At 33.9% G+C, this 20,182-nt stretch overlaps 1 protein-coding gene across 2 annotated transcripts in view; it reads right to left on the reverse strand.

Moving 5' to 3' along the window:
• Positions 1–20,182, reverse strand: part of CDK13 (cyclin dependent kinase 13) — a 103,421-nt gene that overhangs the window by 6,167 nt on the left and 77,072 nt on the right. Inside the window, exons 8-13 of one of the 2 annotated variants that reach the window (XM_057731037.1) lie at positions 19,146–19,247; positions 18,974–19,051; positions 10,304–10,420; positions 9,598–9,729; positions 3,504–3,709; positions 220–492 (exon numbers count right to left, since the gene is read on the reverse strand). In XM_057731037.1, the coding sequence (XP_057587020.1) occupies positions 220–492; positions 3,504–3,709; positions 9,598–9,729; positions 10,304–10,420; positions 18,974–19,051; positions 19,146–19,247 (908 nt within the window). Of the gene's footprint in view, positions 1–219; positions 673–3,503; positions 3,710–9,597; positions 9,730–10,303; positions 10,421–18,973; positions 19,052–19,145; positions 19,248–20,182 lie in introns of both variants that reach the window. The other variant, XM_057731036.1, reaches the window with a different exon arrangement.

A 20,182-nucleotide genomic window follows, 5' to 3' on the forward strand; every position in this document is an offset into this window, starting at 1 on the left:
ATAACATTCATAATGCGTTCTATCACCCACAGACAATTCGTTAAAGAATCAATTCCCAGGAGTACACAGATTAAGAAAGCAACCTATAACCTGTGACCCGAGAATTTTCAGGACATCTCCTGGCAAAGCTACTGAAGAAAACGCATTAGAGAAAATCATCCCCAGCAAGAAAACAGCGTGAATGCAGCCGCATCAGTGGTCTGCTATCTGCACACTCACCCGACACCGGAGTGCTAGGTTCTGGAGGCGGCCTGAGCTGTAACGACGGTTCATGCCCTGACCCATTTTCCCGCTCTTCCAGTAGCACATCTTTCTGCTTTGACTGCTGAGCCTTTATTAACTGAGTCAACAGAACCGCAAATGCGCTCTGCACAGCCGCCTGGGCAGCGTCAGTCTCCACTTTAGGCTGGATGTTCTGAGAAGAAGGCTGAATTCCTCCCAATGGTTTCGAAGACTCCTGCTGTGGTGTTGATGGGTCTGTCTGTTTTTCACCTGTTGCCAAAATTCCAGCAGGAAGGTTTATTTTATTTAGCTGCTGTTGAGTCTCAGAGTTTACCTTAATGTTCAACACTTGGACAAAATCAGCCACATTAACACTTGTTTTAGATTGTAGTAGGTTTAGTAGAATTGCCAATTCATTGTGGTTTAACTGCTGTCCAGGGCCTGTTTTTACTAAAGACAAAATTTGTATTAATTAGAATTGCCATAATTCACAGCTCCCCCAGCCCACAAAATGGCTCTGTATCACCATATTAAAATGTACACTTTTGGGACAGTGTTTAAGAAATACTGTGAGAAGGGAATCTCATTCTAGTTCAATTCCATGTACATTTAAGATGTAACTGCACATAAATTAAAACAAAAAAGAACTGAAGTCCATTTTGAATAACTTATCTTTAAGGGTAAATACTGCAAAAGGAAAACCAAGACCACCACCAGGACCCCATACTGGAGACATGAGCAGCAACAGCAGCGCCTGTGACTGGGCGCTGCACCGTGACGATGGTGACGGCAGCTAGCTACCACTGCAGGTTCCTTTCTAAGCATTTTACACCCTCTACTCCTCACAACCACCTTGGAAGGCATGCTTTATTACTGACCCCATTTTTTTACTGAACAAGAAACTGACATCCAGAGAGACCAAATAACTTGCTCAAGGTCACAAACTCTGAGAGTGGCAGAGCTGGGATCTGAACCCAGGTATTCTGATTCCAGAGTCATTCAACTCTTAACCACTCTTTGTACTGCTTATCTATTTTTTCTTTTCTTTTTTCTTTTTTTTGCTAATCTACAATAATGCTTACTTTCTAAGAACCTAACCTTATCTTTGCAGTAAATTCAAACTGGGATTTTGTAGACTGTCTGATATAACGTCTTTTATTCAGACTGCTTTTTTAAAAATTGAGCGCTCTCGATAAATTAGGAACTCCTACAGAAGCATGCTTACCATGTACATATAAGGTGGCGTTAACTCATCACCAGTAAAACAGCTGTTTTTCTCATTTTCAGTTTAGACTCATGATGGTTTACAGAGTTTCTTGTGCAAGTTTCCCTGAGTCATAATTAACAAGGCTCAAATGTACATAACACCGTATATGTTAAGTGATGATATAGATACTGATAACCACAGATGGCAGACTAACAGAACTCCAAGGTGAAAAAGTGATGACTAACGCTCTTTTTAATATATTCTCTCTTTATATATTTTGAGATACTTTTTATTACTTCTTAATACTATTTTTAGATTAATTCAAAACAAACTCTTGCAAGTTCTTCTCGTGATCTGCAGGTATTAATAAGGAACCATGCTTGTTTGCTACACCCCTTGAACCAGTTTTCCTCATTTTCCCTTTCATTTCTCTATTAGCAGAGGTAGTCTCCATGTGAGCTCAGAGAAGTACACTTCAATGATGGTGTCTCATCTACAGAAGGGGTTTTTTTTTTCATGACACTTACTGACAATGTAGAAAATGGAGCAAAGAGGATTCATTCCTATTTCAAAGAACTAGAACTCTCACTTCTTAACAGGGAGAGAGGAAGGGAGCAAGGAAGGGAGGAAAGAAACAAAACATAAAATGAAACTCTACCATTAACAGAGCTGTAAATATGCAGAGCTAAGAAACAATAACAAAATGAGCCCAGAATTTATTTTTATCACTTAAAACAGAGTGAAATAATTACTCTCTCTTCTACTAGGCTTGCTAGTGGAATAAGGACATCAGTTCCATGAAGAAAAGTAGAAATAAAGACCTGGTAGTATTATTAAGGAATGTGACAGCTTTGCCTGGGACAAGTGACCACTGTCCAAATTTCCTGTTACAACCATCTCAAATCCTTTTCCAGTAGTAGATGGTATATAAAACTTGAACTTGATATAGATAGCCCTCACTTTGTACAACAAATGTGTTTTCTCCTAAGCTACACATATCAAATATTTTCATGTACAAGGGGAATTCACTATTTCAAGAAACTCTGAAGAATACTTTTGAACAACAAATAACAATTCATTTTGGTTTTTAAAGTAACATGTATTAGCACTTTAATGTAGTCTGACCAAGGTCAAGTCTAAGCTTGTAGATTACATGGGAAAGCATTAATGGTAATCTTTCTCAAGCTTTCTCAGCTAACCTACTCTGTATTTATACTTAACCACCAAAAGTTCAATTTTATCCATAGATCTGTTTTAATCAACTGGTTAGTCAACATTTACTCATCTCTTAATAAGTGCTCAGCTATTTTTCATGTTTAATAAAATACCACCTCCACATACACATATATTTATTTCCTATCATCTCTGTCTTCATAAAAAAAATTAAAGCTGAATGCTTTCTGGATTCTTGAGGCAAAATGAGCGAGCGGATTCCATTTTTTAAAAAGTTGTTAACTAAATGAGAGAATGAATTTAACAGCACTTCTGACAACACTGAAGAGGTTGGGTTCTCATGAAGAAGCTTACTCTCATAACAGACTGAGTCAGAGGAAGAAATTTAAGTTTCCCCCAAATATTCTTCTTGATCACACTTCAAGTCATGTGTGGCACAGGATCAGATTCCAGTCTGAGGTTCTATAATATATTGGGAAATATGTTAGAAGTGATGTGAGCACATGACAAACAGTATGAAAGAGCTACTACTATGATTTCTGGCTGTCTTCCTTTATCTTTTTTCTTACTCCTTAAAAGCATCCACAGACACTGAGTGCCTCACAGGATAGTGTCAGTAAAAGACCTACTGACTCTTGCACTAGGGAAAAAAAGAAAATAGAGAAATCTGATCAATCACTAATCATATGTAATCTGATGTTTTCTTTCTATATTAGTCTTACCTTGAGATTGCTTAATACTGTGGTGCCAGTAGCAGTGAAACGTCTGTATTGGCACAATCAAATAACAAGGAAATGTCGAATTGAGTGTTCAACTTTTAGCCACAAGTGCTTTAACACGAGCAATATAATTAACACTAGCCACAAAACAAAGAAAATCAATCCATGGAAGTATTACTGACCAGGTGCTACATTCGAATTGCCCTGAGATTTCAGTTGTGAAGATGGCAGCACACCCTGAGGCGTGTTAGTTCTGCTGTCATCCATGCCCAGAGACAAGTCCTTTCTGGGGGCTTTAATTGTGGAAACATCATCAGTCATGCCCATCTGCTTCTGTCTTCTTCGCTTTTTACTCCATAACTCATGACAATCTTGCCATAAAGGAAGGCTGGGGAAAAAAAGTATTAAATTAAATTGTTTGTCAATGGCATTTCTTAACAACAACAACAAAATGCTAATATTTACTACATAGCAGCACCAAAGCTGTCACCCCCCACTCCCCTGCAAGTTATTCTTGAAGATTTCATAGGCTTTGTAAACTCCTCCAACACAAATCATCCTTGATGCCCCACCTCCTTCAGGGCTTCACCTATACAGACAAACTATTTTTCTGTGGCTTCTGGATAACCAATGAATAGTAACTTACTAAAACTATGAATGAAGATCACATAAAAATAGGTTACTATTATCCTTGGTGCAATATTTTAAAGCCGGTTCTTATCACAGTACATCATACATTGAATAGGACATGAAAAAAAAGGTGAAAAATATGCCACTTGCAGAAACTAGACACAGAATTAAAAAGTAGCAAAGGCTAGGACATAACATTTGTGAAAAGCTTTCTACTACAAGCTTTTTACTTTTTGATACCCTCTTATTTGCTTCTATAATCAAATGCTCTAAAATTAAATTGATGCTACAGAGGAGTTTCAAAAATAGACTGTAATCCAGGCTCATCAATCATCATTGAGTTCTGAAAAACTAGCAACTATCAGTTATCCACAATCCTGAAACAATTCTACCTCCTGTAATTTCACAAAATTGAAACACTGTAGAATAACTTTTGTTTAAAGACACAAATATTTGATTTATAAATATTTTCTTCTTACCCTAATAAAAAAATACTTTCTTCTTATCCTAATAAAAAAATCCAATGGGAAGTTACTATGATATATATTTTAAAGATAAGAAAATTGAGGCTTGGAAAGGTTAATAAACTTGCCCAGAATATCTATATAAATTCCCTCAAGCAGCCCCAACCTGGTCTTCAACCTAGATATGTTTACCTCTAGGGATACATGAAGACTTTCTGAGGGAGTACACCTGGAATTGTTCTAAAAGAAGTTCCATATCCATATATCCTCATTCCTAAAATTGATCTTTCACAAGGGCCTGCACGTTTAGAAAGTTCTTTCACATGTCCTCTTTCACAATTAGTCTTATGTTATAAAATAAAGGCATATGCAACAATATGGTTGAATCTTACCAATATAATATTAAGAAAAATAAAAGTCATTCCCACAAGATTACAAACAGCATGACACTCATAAAATTAAAAAGCAACTAGAAGTGTAAACTATAACTTTTTATGAGTACACAGAGATGGCAACAAAAAGTATATACAAAAGAAAACAGGGATGATGGTTTCCTCAGGTGGAAGAGGGCAAGGGGGACAGGTTGTGGGCAGAGAGGGTATGATATGAGTAAAGTAGGTTATTGTCAAGGTTCTAGCTTTTATTTGGTAAGTTCATGGCTGCTTATTAACATCATTTAAAACAACTAATTAAATTAAGTAACTGAAAGCAAAAAAAGAGAGCCATGCATGGACCAATGATGAGTGACACAGGATTATGATTAAACCAAGTCTATGCACCTGAGGTCCAAAAACAAAACAAAGGCATACCTCTCAGCCATCTTACTATGGTGCATTGCCTCAGCGTGTAAAAACCTCCTGGAGTAACAAACAAAGGGACAATTTGAAATATTGATATTGGGAAGCTTTAAGGCATCATAAACCTGCCAAAGACTGTGTGTGTGTGTGTGTGTGTGTGTGTGTGTGTGTGTGTGTTATAAGATGTGTAACCTTAGCCTCTGTTGGGGTTATTCCGAATTCAGACATCCTGCAGTACTGCAGGGTGGCGGGGACTGGAATGATTTCATTTTTTCCATCCTGATGTTCAGGGAATGCATTGCTCTTATGGGAGAGTCCCATGAGAATAAAGCAAATGAATCCACTAAAAGGACTTTTGTTCCCTCCCACAATGAAAACGTAAGAGATTCCTTATGGATGATCTCAACACTAGGAAAGATAAACAGTACCCAATGAATAGCTGCACAGGACAGATTAGTGATGCTGACTATTAGATGTACCAGGAATGTCTTCAGGACAGCCAAATTTTTAATGTGTTCTTTTCTAAAGGTTCAAATACTGGCTCAGCCACTTACTTACTGTGTCTCACAGGCAAGTAACTTGACCTCTGTGCCTCAGTTTGCTTATCTTTAAAACTTGGGTTAACAAGACAATCTACCTTGTGGAATACAGGTAATATATGTTAACATATGTAAGCGCTTGGACAGTGCCTCTCACATAGTAAGCATAATATAATCCTTACTATGTTTCATCATTCTGTAAGGTAGTTTAAAAGTATTTTTCATCAAATCATATCATGAAATATTTATTCCAACTACAGCTGATTATAGTTATGAATTATTTAATGCTTTTTACCTGCTTTTAAGAAAAAATAAAATTATAGACAAGCCGCTGGCCTAATTCACTTTTTAGCAATATATACTCTTTTCATTGAGTACATTAAAAAAGTTTGACAGGACATCTAACAAAATCAGTGGATTTTCTTTAATACCCCACTCATTTGATTATTCCTAAAAAACTGATAACAAGAGTTTAATACATATAGCTATTTCCCAAAGGAATACCAACGCCTTTCTTCATAGTCCTTACCTTCACAATTTATAATTTTAACTACCTATTACATATGACAAAATAATGAGAGATGTTATACTGTTTATGTAACTTTTTACTTAAATATCAGATCAACATCATTACATTTCAACTGGATTGCTTTAGTGATGTACTTAACAAAGATGTATCCCATAATTTATTACTGTTTTATAGAATGTTTACCAAAATGTGTACTAACATGTTTATTTTTAGTTTTTTTTCAGATCTTTATTGGAGTATAATTGCTTTAACATGTTTATTTTTAATGGAAAAATGCAGTCAGGTGTGTTCTGATAAAAATTAAGCGAATTTAGGTGATATGTTTGACAATATGAACAGAGTTTCCTATTAGGTTATGTGGCAAATGTTTTCTATAAATTGAATGGGATACAGCTACGGTTCCCAGATTTTGACAAAAACATATTTTTAAAATGTAATAAGAAATACAATTTAACAAATCGTTTGGTTAAGCAGCACTGAAATTACATGTTGACTTCCTAACCCCTTCTAAGTATACAGCACTAAGAAAGTGCGAATAAAAGAAAAAGTAACAAGTATAAGAAGTCATGTAATAAATATTGGTAAAGCTTCTTTGGTTTATTTTCTCAAAATTTGAAGAAAAAAAAAACCAAATGATTAATGACTGGATAAGAAATCTTTTGGCAAGTCATGTAGTTTCCAATTCTTTACTGTCAAGAAAATTAGAGAAAGAATCTTGACATCTGAAGAGTCATTAAAATAATTTTTGATGACAGAGCACTGTGATTTTTGGGACATAATGTGGAAGAAGTTCAAAGAACTCAGTGATTTAACTATGACAAAACTCCATTCAGTCTCAAATGCTTATTTAAAAGGGTACTCATAAAAATTTTTTAATTGTAATTAATGTTGAACTATGTCTCATTCTAGAATAAGGAATATTCATTAATATATATGCAAAGTACCTGAGAAAAAAAATCCTCAGATCCATCTCATTAAGGTTTCACCTCCAACAAAATTTACTAATTTTTTCTTTTGTTTAACTGAAATATGCACTACTACTATGTGCAATATTTTAATCAAGAAGAAAAAGAGCTTTGTAGTCAGAGGAAATTTTTAAATTAAATTTCCATTTATATACATATATTTGTTTTAAAGAAATACAATAGGGTGATCAATAAAATACTTTCAAGCATAAATATATGCTACATTAAAAACCTGCAGAAGCAATGTAAGTTCATTCACATGCACACATCCCCCCCACCCAACGATGTTCAACTTTTGAAGAGCTTCTTCATACATTTTCTAAGTGAGTGTTGATGAATATCAAATGCTAAGATATTGTGATTCCACTAGATACATTTAAAGATGATATAACTGCTCTACTTAAAAGTGTCTACACTTCTACACTGAAAATTATATCTTTTGCAACTATTTGAACTCTTGATTTTAAAAGTGTAGATGTCAATTTAAAAAGTGTTCAGTACAGTTTTACCAGAATTCTTTCACGTGGACCACTTAAAACAAGATATCAATTTAGTACTACCAATAATGGGAGAAAAATGACATTATATTTGTCTTGATGTAATACAACAGGAAGCACATATCACTACCCTAGGTAGTATTCTTGCCAAAAAAACAAAAAACTCTTTAATTACTGGTTACTCTAGTTCTGACCATGAGAAAGCAATCAAAGCCAGAGTGTAGAATGCTTCAGAAAACAGCTAGTTCTTCAAAAATGTCAATGTCATAAAAGACTTCCCCAGAGACTGAAGAGACATGACAACTAAATGAAAAGTGTGAGCCTAGATAAATTCATCCAAAAAGCCCAAATCCAAAACAAAACAAAAAAACAGATTATAAAGGAAACTATTGGGCCAACTAGAGAAATATGAATATGAACTATTAGATATTTCAATGTTAAATTTCTTATGCTTTACAATGATACTGCAGTTACACAGAATAAAGTCCCAGTTCTTATAGATAACATGGTGAATTATAAGTGAAATGTCATTTCCACAATACAATATTCAAATAGTTTAGGAAAAAAAAGATATAGAGTAATAAATCAAATGTCTCCAAATATTACCTGTGTTGAATCTAGATGAAGGATATACGAATGCTCATTGCACTATTCTTCCTATTTTCCTGTACACAGTTGAAATTTTTCCAAATCAAAAGTTTAAAAAAATTCTTTAAAGGGGTACTAAAGCCAGAGTTTCAAGACTGCTGATCTATACTGATAAGCTAAAAAATCCTTGAAACAATTCAACAGATCCCTCAACGTGTCAGATGATAGATCCTTTTTGCCTTCCAAAACATCCCACAAAGGCTATTCATATACAATTCAGTAAAAACTAAAGCTAAATATGATGGTCTCATAGAACTATAATAAGACCAATCTAATTAATTAAGTGGAAGAGCCAGGATGGAAGAGCCAGGATTTGAACTCCAAAGCCCATGGTTGTTCCTTCACAATATGCTAATTGTTATTACATGGACACATTTTATTATTATAGGGACAGGCTTGTTTTTATGACACTCATCATCATTTTAAAAATTACTAAGAAAATCTCTACAAACTTTCTAGATCCTATCAAGAAGAACCAAATGGGCTGCTTTGTCCCCTTCCCCCAATCAATCCTAGAGAAATTACAGGAGCCAAAAGGAGTGAAGGTTCAAGAACCCAGCCATTCTGACTCCCAAACTCTATGCACTCCCTGCCTCCTGACACCCAACACCCATCAGACAGTAAACTCATTCTATGCAGGCTTTTGATACTAATATTCTTTTATTCAATGATAAGAATTTTCTATTATATAATCTGCTAAGGAGTATTTCAGAACCTCTTTTTGTTATAGAACTAACTTTAATTTGAGAGCTGGCTTCACCCTTTACTCGATTTTTATTCCTGGGCAAGTTTCTTAACCTCTCTGAGCCTGCTTCCTTCTATGCAAAATGGTGATAATACCCACTTGATAAGATAATAAAGATTAATGTAATACATCAGAAATGCTTAGCATAGCACTTAAAATTTTAGCTACAGCAATTACTATTGGTAGAAGCAGTACTACAATAGCAGCAGCAATAACATTTTCTTTAGAGTTGAAATATGTTAATAAAATTAGCTAGAGGAAGGCTGCTTTTGCTAGTCCTATGGTTAGCTAAGCATTACACAAGGTTCTGCATTCTAGATGTGCAAATTATATAATTATTGTTATTCTATTTCTTTTGATTTATTTTCTTTTGACTTAACTAATCATGGGATAGCTTCTGATGGCTACATATAGATGTTATTAAAATTGTCCAGATTCTGCATATAATAAAAAGTCACTTACTCTGGTGGAGGCATTTTTGAAGGTTCCACATCCCGTAGGAACTCACACTGAAGAGCTTGCTCTGCAGTGCAGCGCTTACTAGGATCCAAGGCGAGCATGTAATCAAATAAGTCTAGTGCGGCTGCAGGAATACTGGCATGAGAGGATTATAAAAGTCATATGTTTTTTGACTCAAGTTTAACGTTTCTTTAGGGGCTTATTTTAAATATTAGCATTTCATAACATGTTTGCAATACTTTATTCTATTAAGTTCCAAATATTCTTTTAGAGAAATATTTATTTTTACATAATTTTGTGACTATTATTCTAAATACTTTGAAAACTGGGAAACAATAGTATATTTTATTATTCTATGGGCAATTTGCTGTTTTAACATAAATTAAAAACTGAACAGAATAGTTTCTTAAACAAAATACAAAAACTGAGTTCAAATATCTTGAAAGCTGTTTCATTAAAATTTTAAATCTTATTAAACTTCTTCCAGGTAAATACTAAATCAAACACACAACCCCAAATCACTGATTTCATAATGATGGTGAAATGGTAATTTGCATGTAGCAAAGGGAAACTCAAAAGTAAATGATGTAGAAGAATTGCGATAGGTTTAACTTAGGTCAAAAGAGGTACAGAGACATTTAGAATTCTCAAGAAATAACTTTAAAGAAAAAATCAACACAATATGGATGTTTAAGCATCCCCTTCTTACAAAACAAATTCTTCTCTTAACTTTCGACGATATTGCTTCTTTGGTTTCATAGTGTTGAAATATGGTAGTTTGATTACATCAGGCCACACTGCAGGACATGGACTTCCACATATACGGCTAAACAACACACAAAAAGAAGTACATCAATATAAACTACATAGAAAAAATAATGCATACAACTGCTATACGAAACATCAACTCATTTTTAAATATACAAAAACTGAAGTCCTGATACAATGTATAAAAGTTTCATTAAATATTTCAATCATCCCCAATCAATTACCTGGTTTACAAATTCAATTTATTTTCAGTGAATGCTTCTAACACTACAAACATTCCAATTCCTAAAAAGAAAAACCTCATACTTGCAAAATCAAATCTTAAAAACACAGGCAACATTCAAAATACGTTGAGCATATTTTGAACCACAATTTAAAATTTTTACGCTAATAAACTGAGGAACTAGAGTTTAGTATATGTCTTTCTCTGGTTTTATAGGTACCTATCATCACCTCTTCTCATGAATATAATGAAGTTTGCAATAACAGCAGAAAAGACTTCCTACACTGGGAAGAAGCTAACTGAACTGTAGGCTGCTGCTGAATTTGGTCAACAAGAGGACCCTAAAAGTCACATTCTTGAAACAGAAGTTCTTCAATTTCAGTAGTGCCTCTGATTTCAAGGTATTTAGAAATTTTAACTGCTTTATTCTGTTTTATCTATATCTTGAAATCCCTCATTATTTTTATATTAATTAGTAAGTCCTTGTTATGGTAAACTGAAGAAATGCTGTAACAGATGGCTCTAGCTGGTAAACATTTAAAATTAACATTCTGGTAGTATGAAGATGAAAAATTGGTTAAACATGCTTATTTTAAGTATACTGAATCTAAGAATAAATGTACATTTTATTTAAAAAATGATCAGCTAGTCTTCATATATAAAAAGAAAAGGTCCATGCATCACTGACTAAAAATAAAAATATTCCACACATATAAATATAAATATATGCACCAATGTATATAAACAAGTGACAACTAAAGTTGCCATTCTTTAGCGTAGCTTAAGAACACTATGTCAGAAACCCATTTATACAAGACAACCTCTCATTTTTTAAGCTGTGTCACTGAAACTATATTTTGTTTCAATACATTATAGGATTTTTGTAAATCGAAGCTCTTTAACAGGCTTTAAGATCTTACTCTTCATATATGCCTGTGTCTTCTTCCTTACAACCTCATTCTCACAACCTCCTTAGAAGGAGAGAAGAAGGCCAAACTCAGGAACATGGCTCTCTATGATCTAGTCCCAGATTGTCCTCCTGGTCTCATCTCCCAATTCATCTCTCTCCACAGACCAACCACTCCACGTCTCTGCTCATATTCCTTCTTCCTAGATTCTACCTAGCTGAATCCTTTTCATTCCTGAAGATGCAGATCAAAAGTAATCTATTCAACAATGTTTTCTGTATCCTTGCTGCCCAGAATGGTCACTTTTTGCATGTTCCTTTCTTTTGACACTATTTCATCCTGCTTTATATTTTAGTTGTTCACATGTCTCTCTTACTAAATTATGGTAAGAGAACCACTCTCTCACATTTGTATACTACATAAATATACCCAAGTAACTACGTAAATATAATCAATCCCTGGCAGATGGATGTGCACCATAATAGAAGTATAAAGTATAATGGAATAAAGAAAATGAAGGATACTTTCAACTATAGAAATACAAAAAAAGTACTCAAGTTAGAGAATAGGTACAGAATTTTGCCTACAACTCAAAGGATAGGTAAATAATAGGTGAGAAAGGGAATAAGAGAAATATGTTACTGGCAAAGATTAATGCATAGGCAAAGTCATGGAAGTAGCAAAGTATAAACATTTGAGAGGAAGACAGGAAATCAGTATAAGTGGAATTTAGGGCTCAGGGAGGTTTAGCTGGAAGCATAGACAGGGGCCATACAGTACAGTTTGAAGAGGCAGTCTGTCTGACTATAATGAAGACAGACTTCAAAAACAAACTTTAGAACTGAATCCTGTCTGTGATATTGGTGAAATTGCATTGCTTAGAATCTGTTGCTCTTTTGTAAAATGGAGATTAATTTTACTTTGTTGCTGTGAAATTAAATGAGCTAGCATCTGGCTCATTAATAATCTTATAATAAAAATCAGTTTCATTATCTCTTAGCTAAAGAGTTCTAATTATTTTATTATATATGTTCTGAGAAGATGGTTGAGTGGGAAAGTTATCTAACTGCTAGCAGCATACAGGATGGAACAGACATTCTAAAGACGGGGAAAAGTTTTAGAAATTAGGGAAGCAGACATGACAGCAATTGATAATTGCATATTAGCAAATTCAGTGCCTGATGGTCAATTAGCTATTCCAAAATCATTTACTGAAGACGTTTTGAAATGCATCACATGCTAAATCCCTAAATATCTGAGGTCTGTTTTGAGAATCTATTTTGATCTACTGATTTATCTACTCTGGTGTCGATATCATATGACAGCTTTACATTTTTTATAAAACTTACAGGACAAATCCCTCTATCTACTCATTCCTCTAATTATTCTTTTCAGAATTTCCTTACAGATGAATTGTAGAATCAATACTGTCATACTCTGAATGTAAGAGAATCCTATTGGGATTCAACTGCTGCTCTGAATTTATCAATTTAGAAAGGACTGCTATCTTTACCAAGCTTAATATTTCAATTTTTATACTTCCTTTAGTTTTATACAGGCATACCTCATTTTATTGTGCTTTGTAGTTTTTTTTTTTTTTTTTTTTTTTAACAAATTTCAGGTTTGTGGTAACAATGCATCAGCAAGTCTATTGGCACCATTTTTCCAACAGCATTTACTCACTTCATGTCTCTGTGTCACATTATGATAATTCTCACAGTATTTCAAACCCTCCATCAGCAAAAAGATTACAACTCACTAAAGGCTCAAATGATGGTTAGCATTTTTAGCAATACAGTACTTTAAAATTAGGGAATATACACATAATGCTACTGCACACCTAACAGACTACAGTATAGTGTAAACATAACTTTATATGCACTGGGAAACCAAAAAATTTTGTGTGACTCACTTTATTTTGATATTCACTTTATCGTGGTAGTCTATAACCAAACCTGCAGTATCTCCAAGGTATACTTGTATAAATTTCTTCAATCAGATCTTGTATATTTCTTTTTATGGGCTTTACTTTTTGCTTTTTGAATGTGTTCCTATCCCTACTATATTTCCAAAGCAATAACTAGAAGAATTTTGTTATAGGAAATGGTCGAAATTTGACACAAAAAATTTTAGATTGCCATCTGAGTTCCTACAGTTCCTAACATAGTCTTTTTTAATAGCTGTTTCTTTGAGGCGTTCCCGGTTTATTATCACCACCTATCATCAGAATTCATCTATATTTTTCCAAATGTGTATCCCTCTTTATCACTATGGCACGCTGCATGACGTGGCCATTCCCAAACCATGTTAAAATGCTAATCATGCTACATAATATTAAGTAATTTTGTTTGGTTTCTGATTTTAATGGGAGTGCTTTCATTATTTACCACTGGGAAGGATAACTTTTAGTTTGAGAAACACGACACATAGTAAAGATATTTCACAGACACACACTAATTCACACACACCTCCTGCTAAGAAAGCATTAATTTATTCCTTTTTACTATGGGTTTTATTCTTGTGACTTTTAAATTTTAAAGGATACTTCTTTAATTCTATTAGTCTGATTTTTAGAAACTCTATTATAATCATCATCTGCATTTTCTTCCCTGGGTTACTAATGTTATGAATTATATTAAGAGATTTTCTAATACTTAGTCATCCATACTCAAAAGAGGAATACCACTTGGGCCTAATCAAAGTACTATTATTTTAGTACAATGCTGTGTTCTACTTTTCAATTGGTATACATCAGCAGTTTGCAAAAATGGGGTCCAAAGACCACTTGGGTGTCCCCTAGACCGTTTGGGGGTCTGGAAGGTCAAAGGTATTATTAAGACATTATTTATACTTTTCAATGTGTTGACTTTGCACTGATGGTATTAAGCCAATGGTAGGTAAAACTACCGGCACCTTAGCATGACTTGAGGCAGTGGCATCAGACTATTAGCAGTAAATACTTTTTACTACCACATAATCTTGGTGGGGGAGAGGGGGGCAGTTTCACTTAAGAATGTACTTGTTGAAGCAGTAAAAATTATTGTTATTAAACCCTTACACTGAGTACATATCTTTTTAAAATTCTTAGTAATGAAATAGAAAATACTCATAAAGCACTTGTGCTGCACAACAAAGTGATAGTTCTCTTGAGAAGCACTAATGCAATTATTTGAGTTGCAAGCTGAAGCAGCTTTTTTCATGAGCCACCAATTTTACCTGCAAAAATAATTAACAAACTATGGTCATTCAGACTTGGGTATTTGCCAGACATTTTTAAAAATAGGAACAAAGTCAGCTTATTACGTCAAGAAAGACAACGGCAGCATTTATTGTCAATTATAAAATTCAGGCTTTCAGGAGAAAATCAGAATACTAGAAGACATATCTACATCATGAACATGACAGCTTCAAAATAAATACCCAAAGGCTTTTCTGATGAGATTAGTGGTCATAACAAATACTATAAAATGAAATGTTACATTTAGAAGATCTGCTCAATTCAGTGATCCAATATTATCAAATGACCACACATAATGTTACAAAATCATCACATGTAAAAGATCTATTCAGAGTGTAAGATACACCAATGGATTTCAACATACAAAATTTCTGGTTACAGACTGCACGTTACAACTAACCTGTAAAAAACTGCCACTTAGTGCAATTTCAAGGAAGAATATGCACAATTATCTGAAAAGACCACTGAAAACAGCATATCATAGGTGTTTATCCAGATAGCACAGATGCTTGTCACAGATCTTTATCCAGATGTTTACTAAGCCAGACATTAAAAGATTTATAAAAATGCAAAACAGTGCTATTCATTTCACCAACATTTATTTTAGTTTGGGAAATATATGTTAAAAAAAACCTTTTACAATTAAAATGTTAACATTGTTTTAAAATGAATTAATAAATATTTTCAATTCTTAGTTTTAAATTTCAATTCATACAACCAACATAAAAAAGCTCCTGAGATCTTTCACAATGTTTAAAAGTATAAAGAAGTTCTAAGACCAAAAAGATTAAGAAGTACAAGTCTACAGAATTTTTTATGCTATTGATTTATGATGGTATACATGCTTCGCTTTTTAAAATAAGGGAACTTTCCTTCTTTTCCTATATTCTGGAACAACCAAAGCCTAGATTTTTAAAAGTTTTAAGTATTTTACCTGTGTGACCTGAGGCTTTGTGTATGTGTGTGGGGGCAGAGAGGGGGGATTCTTCTCATTTCAAATCTACTTTTAATTTCTTCCATGATTATTTTCTATTCCATAAGCAATATACACTGTGACATAAAGGTTCTTTTGCTGGCTGCCAGAACACTCAGTTAAAAGTGTGACTCTCATGTAAAAACATTTTTGCCCTCATTCATCCCTTTTTTGTCCCCACCTATGTTTTTCACTCACTTTGCCATTACTTTTAATTCATTCTACTTCTTATCACAAATTTTTGTAATCTGCCTAAAGTATTTGCTGGAACCAGGTAAAGTACAAATAACTTGACCACTGCAGTGCAAAGCTCTTTAAGACAGATTCTGACTAGTATTACCACCCTTGATCCATTTATATGTATTTGTACAATGCAGATCCTAGAACTCATCATTTCTGAGGCTTTAGACTGGGGAAACATTCCAGCATTACCGCAAATAAGACAAGGGGAAGAAGTAAATATGTATTAAGAAACACGTTTATTTAATTTTTACAACACTAAGCATATTATTCATCCTGTTTTACTTGTGAAGAAAGAAACTGATAGCATTATGGAACTTACCCTGAGTCACAAGAGCAGGAAGTAGCTGAGCTGGCATTAGAACCCAGGCCTGTAAGATTCCAAAGCCCACCCCTTTCAATATACTCTGCCACCTCCTTCAAATCAAGGAGACATGTCTCTTTTACCAGAAATGTCCTTTTTTTCTTCATGTTTTAAAAATAATTAATGCTATAAAATCAAAATCGAAGCACCTTTCTTGTATTATTATCAATATTTGAGACCTTCCCAAAACTCAAAGACATTTTGACATACATGAAGTAGAAAGTAAAACAGTCCCCTCCCTAACCCTCTCACAAGTCCATGTTTGGATTAACAATTCCAGCTGCTTTTGATGTGTTTAATGTCTCACCTATATGGGATGAAATCAAACACAGCCTTCTGTAAAACTGTTCTTTTCATGTGACAACGTTGCTTTTCCATATCAGTATCTCCAGATCTACCGTTTTCCTTTTAAAAACTGTACAGTATGCCACTATCTGGATGGCTTGAGCCTTCTTTTTATTTCCCATATGGTTCACTAACTGTCTTAACATGTACATAAAATAATCCAAACGCACTCATGCCTCAGGATCATGACTTTGCTGTTCATTCAGCTCTCTGCTCAAATGAAACCTTATGGGAGAGATTTTCCCTGGCTCCACACACAACACTACCTCCTACTGTTTTCTCTCCACTTACACTTATCACCACCTGATATAGTTTATTGTTTGTTCTTGCAAGAAAGCAGAAAAAGTTGTATGCAGGTTACTAGGCACTGGGGATACAATCCCCAACCTCTATTGTATCCTCAGTACTAGTAACTGGTACACAACCAGCAATCAATAAATACTGTTCAATTAACTCCCTGATTTGAAATGTCTACTGTATTATAATCTAAGGTCCATATGAACTTTCTTCACTTCTCAATATCCCATGTGATTCCATTAATCCATCTATGTATCTTGTGCCAGTACAAAATGGTTTTAGTTACTAAAATTTTGTTTTAACATATGATATGCCAAATTGTCCTTCTTTAAGAATTTTCCTGGCTATTTTCAGGTTCATCCCTCCAGATAAACATCAAAATCAATCGCTGTTTAAAAAAATGTCTTTTGAAATTCTCATTAGGACTGTAATGACTAACATAGGATGAACTGTCATCTTAAAAAAAAAAAAAAGTAAGGCTTCCTCGCCAAAAACAAGATATGCCTCCCCAACACTTATTCAAATCTTCTTTACAATTTTAGGTGAGACATTATAGTTTTCAATATTCCTGGAGTATAGATGATGGTGGTTTTGTTAAACATGTTCCCCACTCCCTGTTTCTAACTGGTTATTATTGGCACATAGTCTTTAAAAGCTATTGCTTTTAGAGTATATGTATTAGTATATAATATATATTAGTATGCTGTGTGTATATGTATACAACACACACACAAATATGTATGTATATACACACACGTTCTTAACACTTGCCATTTTACCAAACTTTTTATTCAAGGAATTTAAGGTGATTTCCTTGCATGCTTCATGTACAATGTTATCAGATACAAATTATGATAGTACTGCCTTCATTGTTCCGCTATTTATACCTCTTATTGGATTCATTTTTCTAACACCACTAGATAATTAGCAGGTGCTTCTAAAACACTCAAAATAATGATACTACAAGTCAACTTTTTCTCATTCATGTCTTCTAGTATTTCACCACTAAATATTAGTAAGTTTGATACATGTTTTTATCATGTTAAAGAAATATGCCTCTCTGCACTTAGGAGTTTATAAATTTCAGCAAATGCCTATTCAACACCTATCGAGATAAACATATTATTTTATGTCTATTAAAATGATGAATTATAATAATTGGAATTCCTAAAACTAAAACATTCTTGCATTATTAGGATGACCCTACTTGACTCTGCAAGTTAATTTTTAATAAAACATTACATACTACTAGCTAATCACCCCTTTTAGAATTTTTGTATTAATATTCTGTAGAAATTTTTCATGCTATCTTTGTTAATTCTTGGTGTTTGTGTCATACTAGCTAAAAGTTCCAGGAAGTTTTATTTCCTACACAGTATATGGGTATATATGTGCCTTATACCAATATCTTTCTTAAAAATTCTCATCCATATTTTAAACACTCATGCAAATCTTAAAAGTTGCAAATTAATATTATTATTATGAAAACCAAAGCTCTTTTATAAAAAAAAATTTATTGAAAATATTAGATAAAGATGATTAACATGTATGTCATATGACCTGGGTCCTACAATAGGCTCCTAGTAATGAAGACATATGCTAGTAAGTACATGGATGTATTTTGGTGTGTCTGCACACATATATATATATACAATATAAACATGCGTGCATATACGTATGTAAAAGAGTATTTCTTTATAATATCCCCAAACATTAATTCCTGCATACCACCACACTCTGGGAAAACAGAACCTACCATTCATTCTCTTCTCCCTCATATTTACTCCTCTTTCCCAGTCTTATCTTTAGGGCCTCAAACACATTAATTTAATCACAAATTATCTAGGGACTTTAAGATCCTTAATTTTACCAGAACAATTATCAAAGTGCCTGCATTCTAGTTTTTCCTCCATTCAGCAATCATTAGCCTTCAACAGAAACATGATGTTCTCCTAAAAACACAAGCCTGAAAAAATTTTAATTTCCTATACAGATATTACAAATATTACAATCACAAGCTTACCTTATTAATTCTAGTTGTGCAAGCTCCTGATTTGCTTGAAATATAGGTTTTTTAGTGAAGAGTTCACCAAGGATACATCTAATGGAAAAAATACCCATCGTTACCAAATGGTATGATTTTACTTCACCACCAAGTTTCAAATAAATTAACCAGTCAATTAAGACTATCTTACCCACAGCTCCATACATCAATAGCTGGTGTATATCTTTCTTCTCCCAGCAGCAGTTCAGGTGGACGGTACCATAAAGTGATGACCTTGTTAGTATATGGCCGACTAAAAAACACACAAAGCACTCTTTAGAGTTAGTAAGTATTAGAATAAGAGAAATTCTCCTAAGAAATATTATTTTGGCTAATCAAAGCAATCCTACAATGCTAACTAAAACTACAGACATGTTATGACATCTAATACATGATCATAAAATACACTTGAAAGCAATGTGATTAACTGAAAAATTCCCTTAATATATACTTCAAATTGTAACCACCTAACAAAAGTTTTCAACTGGGCATATCTTTCATTGGCAACGTTTCAACCCACTTTGGTATGTGAATAGAAAGTACAGAAATGTATACTGTAGTAGTTCAGCTCTATTTTGCAAAGAATCACGAGCAATAGGTAAGATACTTTATCAGATCATTCCTTTGTCACCTTCTAACAATGAAGAGATACACACGCACACACACACACACACACACACACACAACCACCACTCTGTCATAGAAAAGATTATCTAGTAAGTTGTATAAGTGTTTTCACTCCTCAGAGAATGATCCTGTTACAGCTGATTCACATGAATAAAGAGGGTCTAAGAAGTTAGAGGTAGTTCTTCGACTGATCTGTGTGATCATGTATGTTTTCAGGTCAATTCTAAACGTCTCTTTCTTTCCAAATATCCTCCAAATCACAAGGACTGTATTCCAAGCCCAGTTACCTGAGGTTGGCTTGGACTTGGACCAGTTTGGGGAAGTAAAAAGAAAGAGCATATAATTTATAAAGCAATTCTCTCTTGCCAACTGTAGGTCTGAAGTTCCAGGCAGCCTAAGACTTCAGTAGCCTGCTTCCCCACAGCCAAATTTCTCCAAATAGTTTAAACACTTATACTATAAGCCATCAACCTGGACATCACAGCACTACCACAGATAGGATTATAGTGTGCCAAAGCCAGGAAAAAAGGATACTTGACCTTGGTATAAATTGTGAAAATA

This window comes from Hippopotamus amphibius, chromosome 4 (genome assembly GCF_030028045.1).
Source record: "Hippopotamus amphibius kiboko isolate mHipAmp2 chromosome 4, mHipAmp2.hap2, whole genome shotgun sequence".
In the NCBI taxonomy this organism is placed as follows: domain Eukaryota; kingdom Metazoa; phylum Chordata; class Mammalia; order Artiodactyla; family Hippopotamidae; genus Hippopotamus; species Hippopotamus amphibius.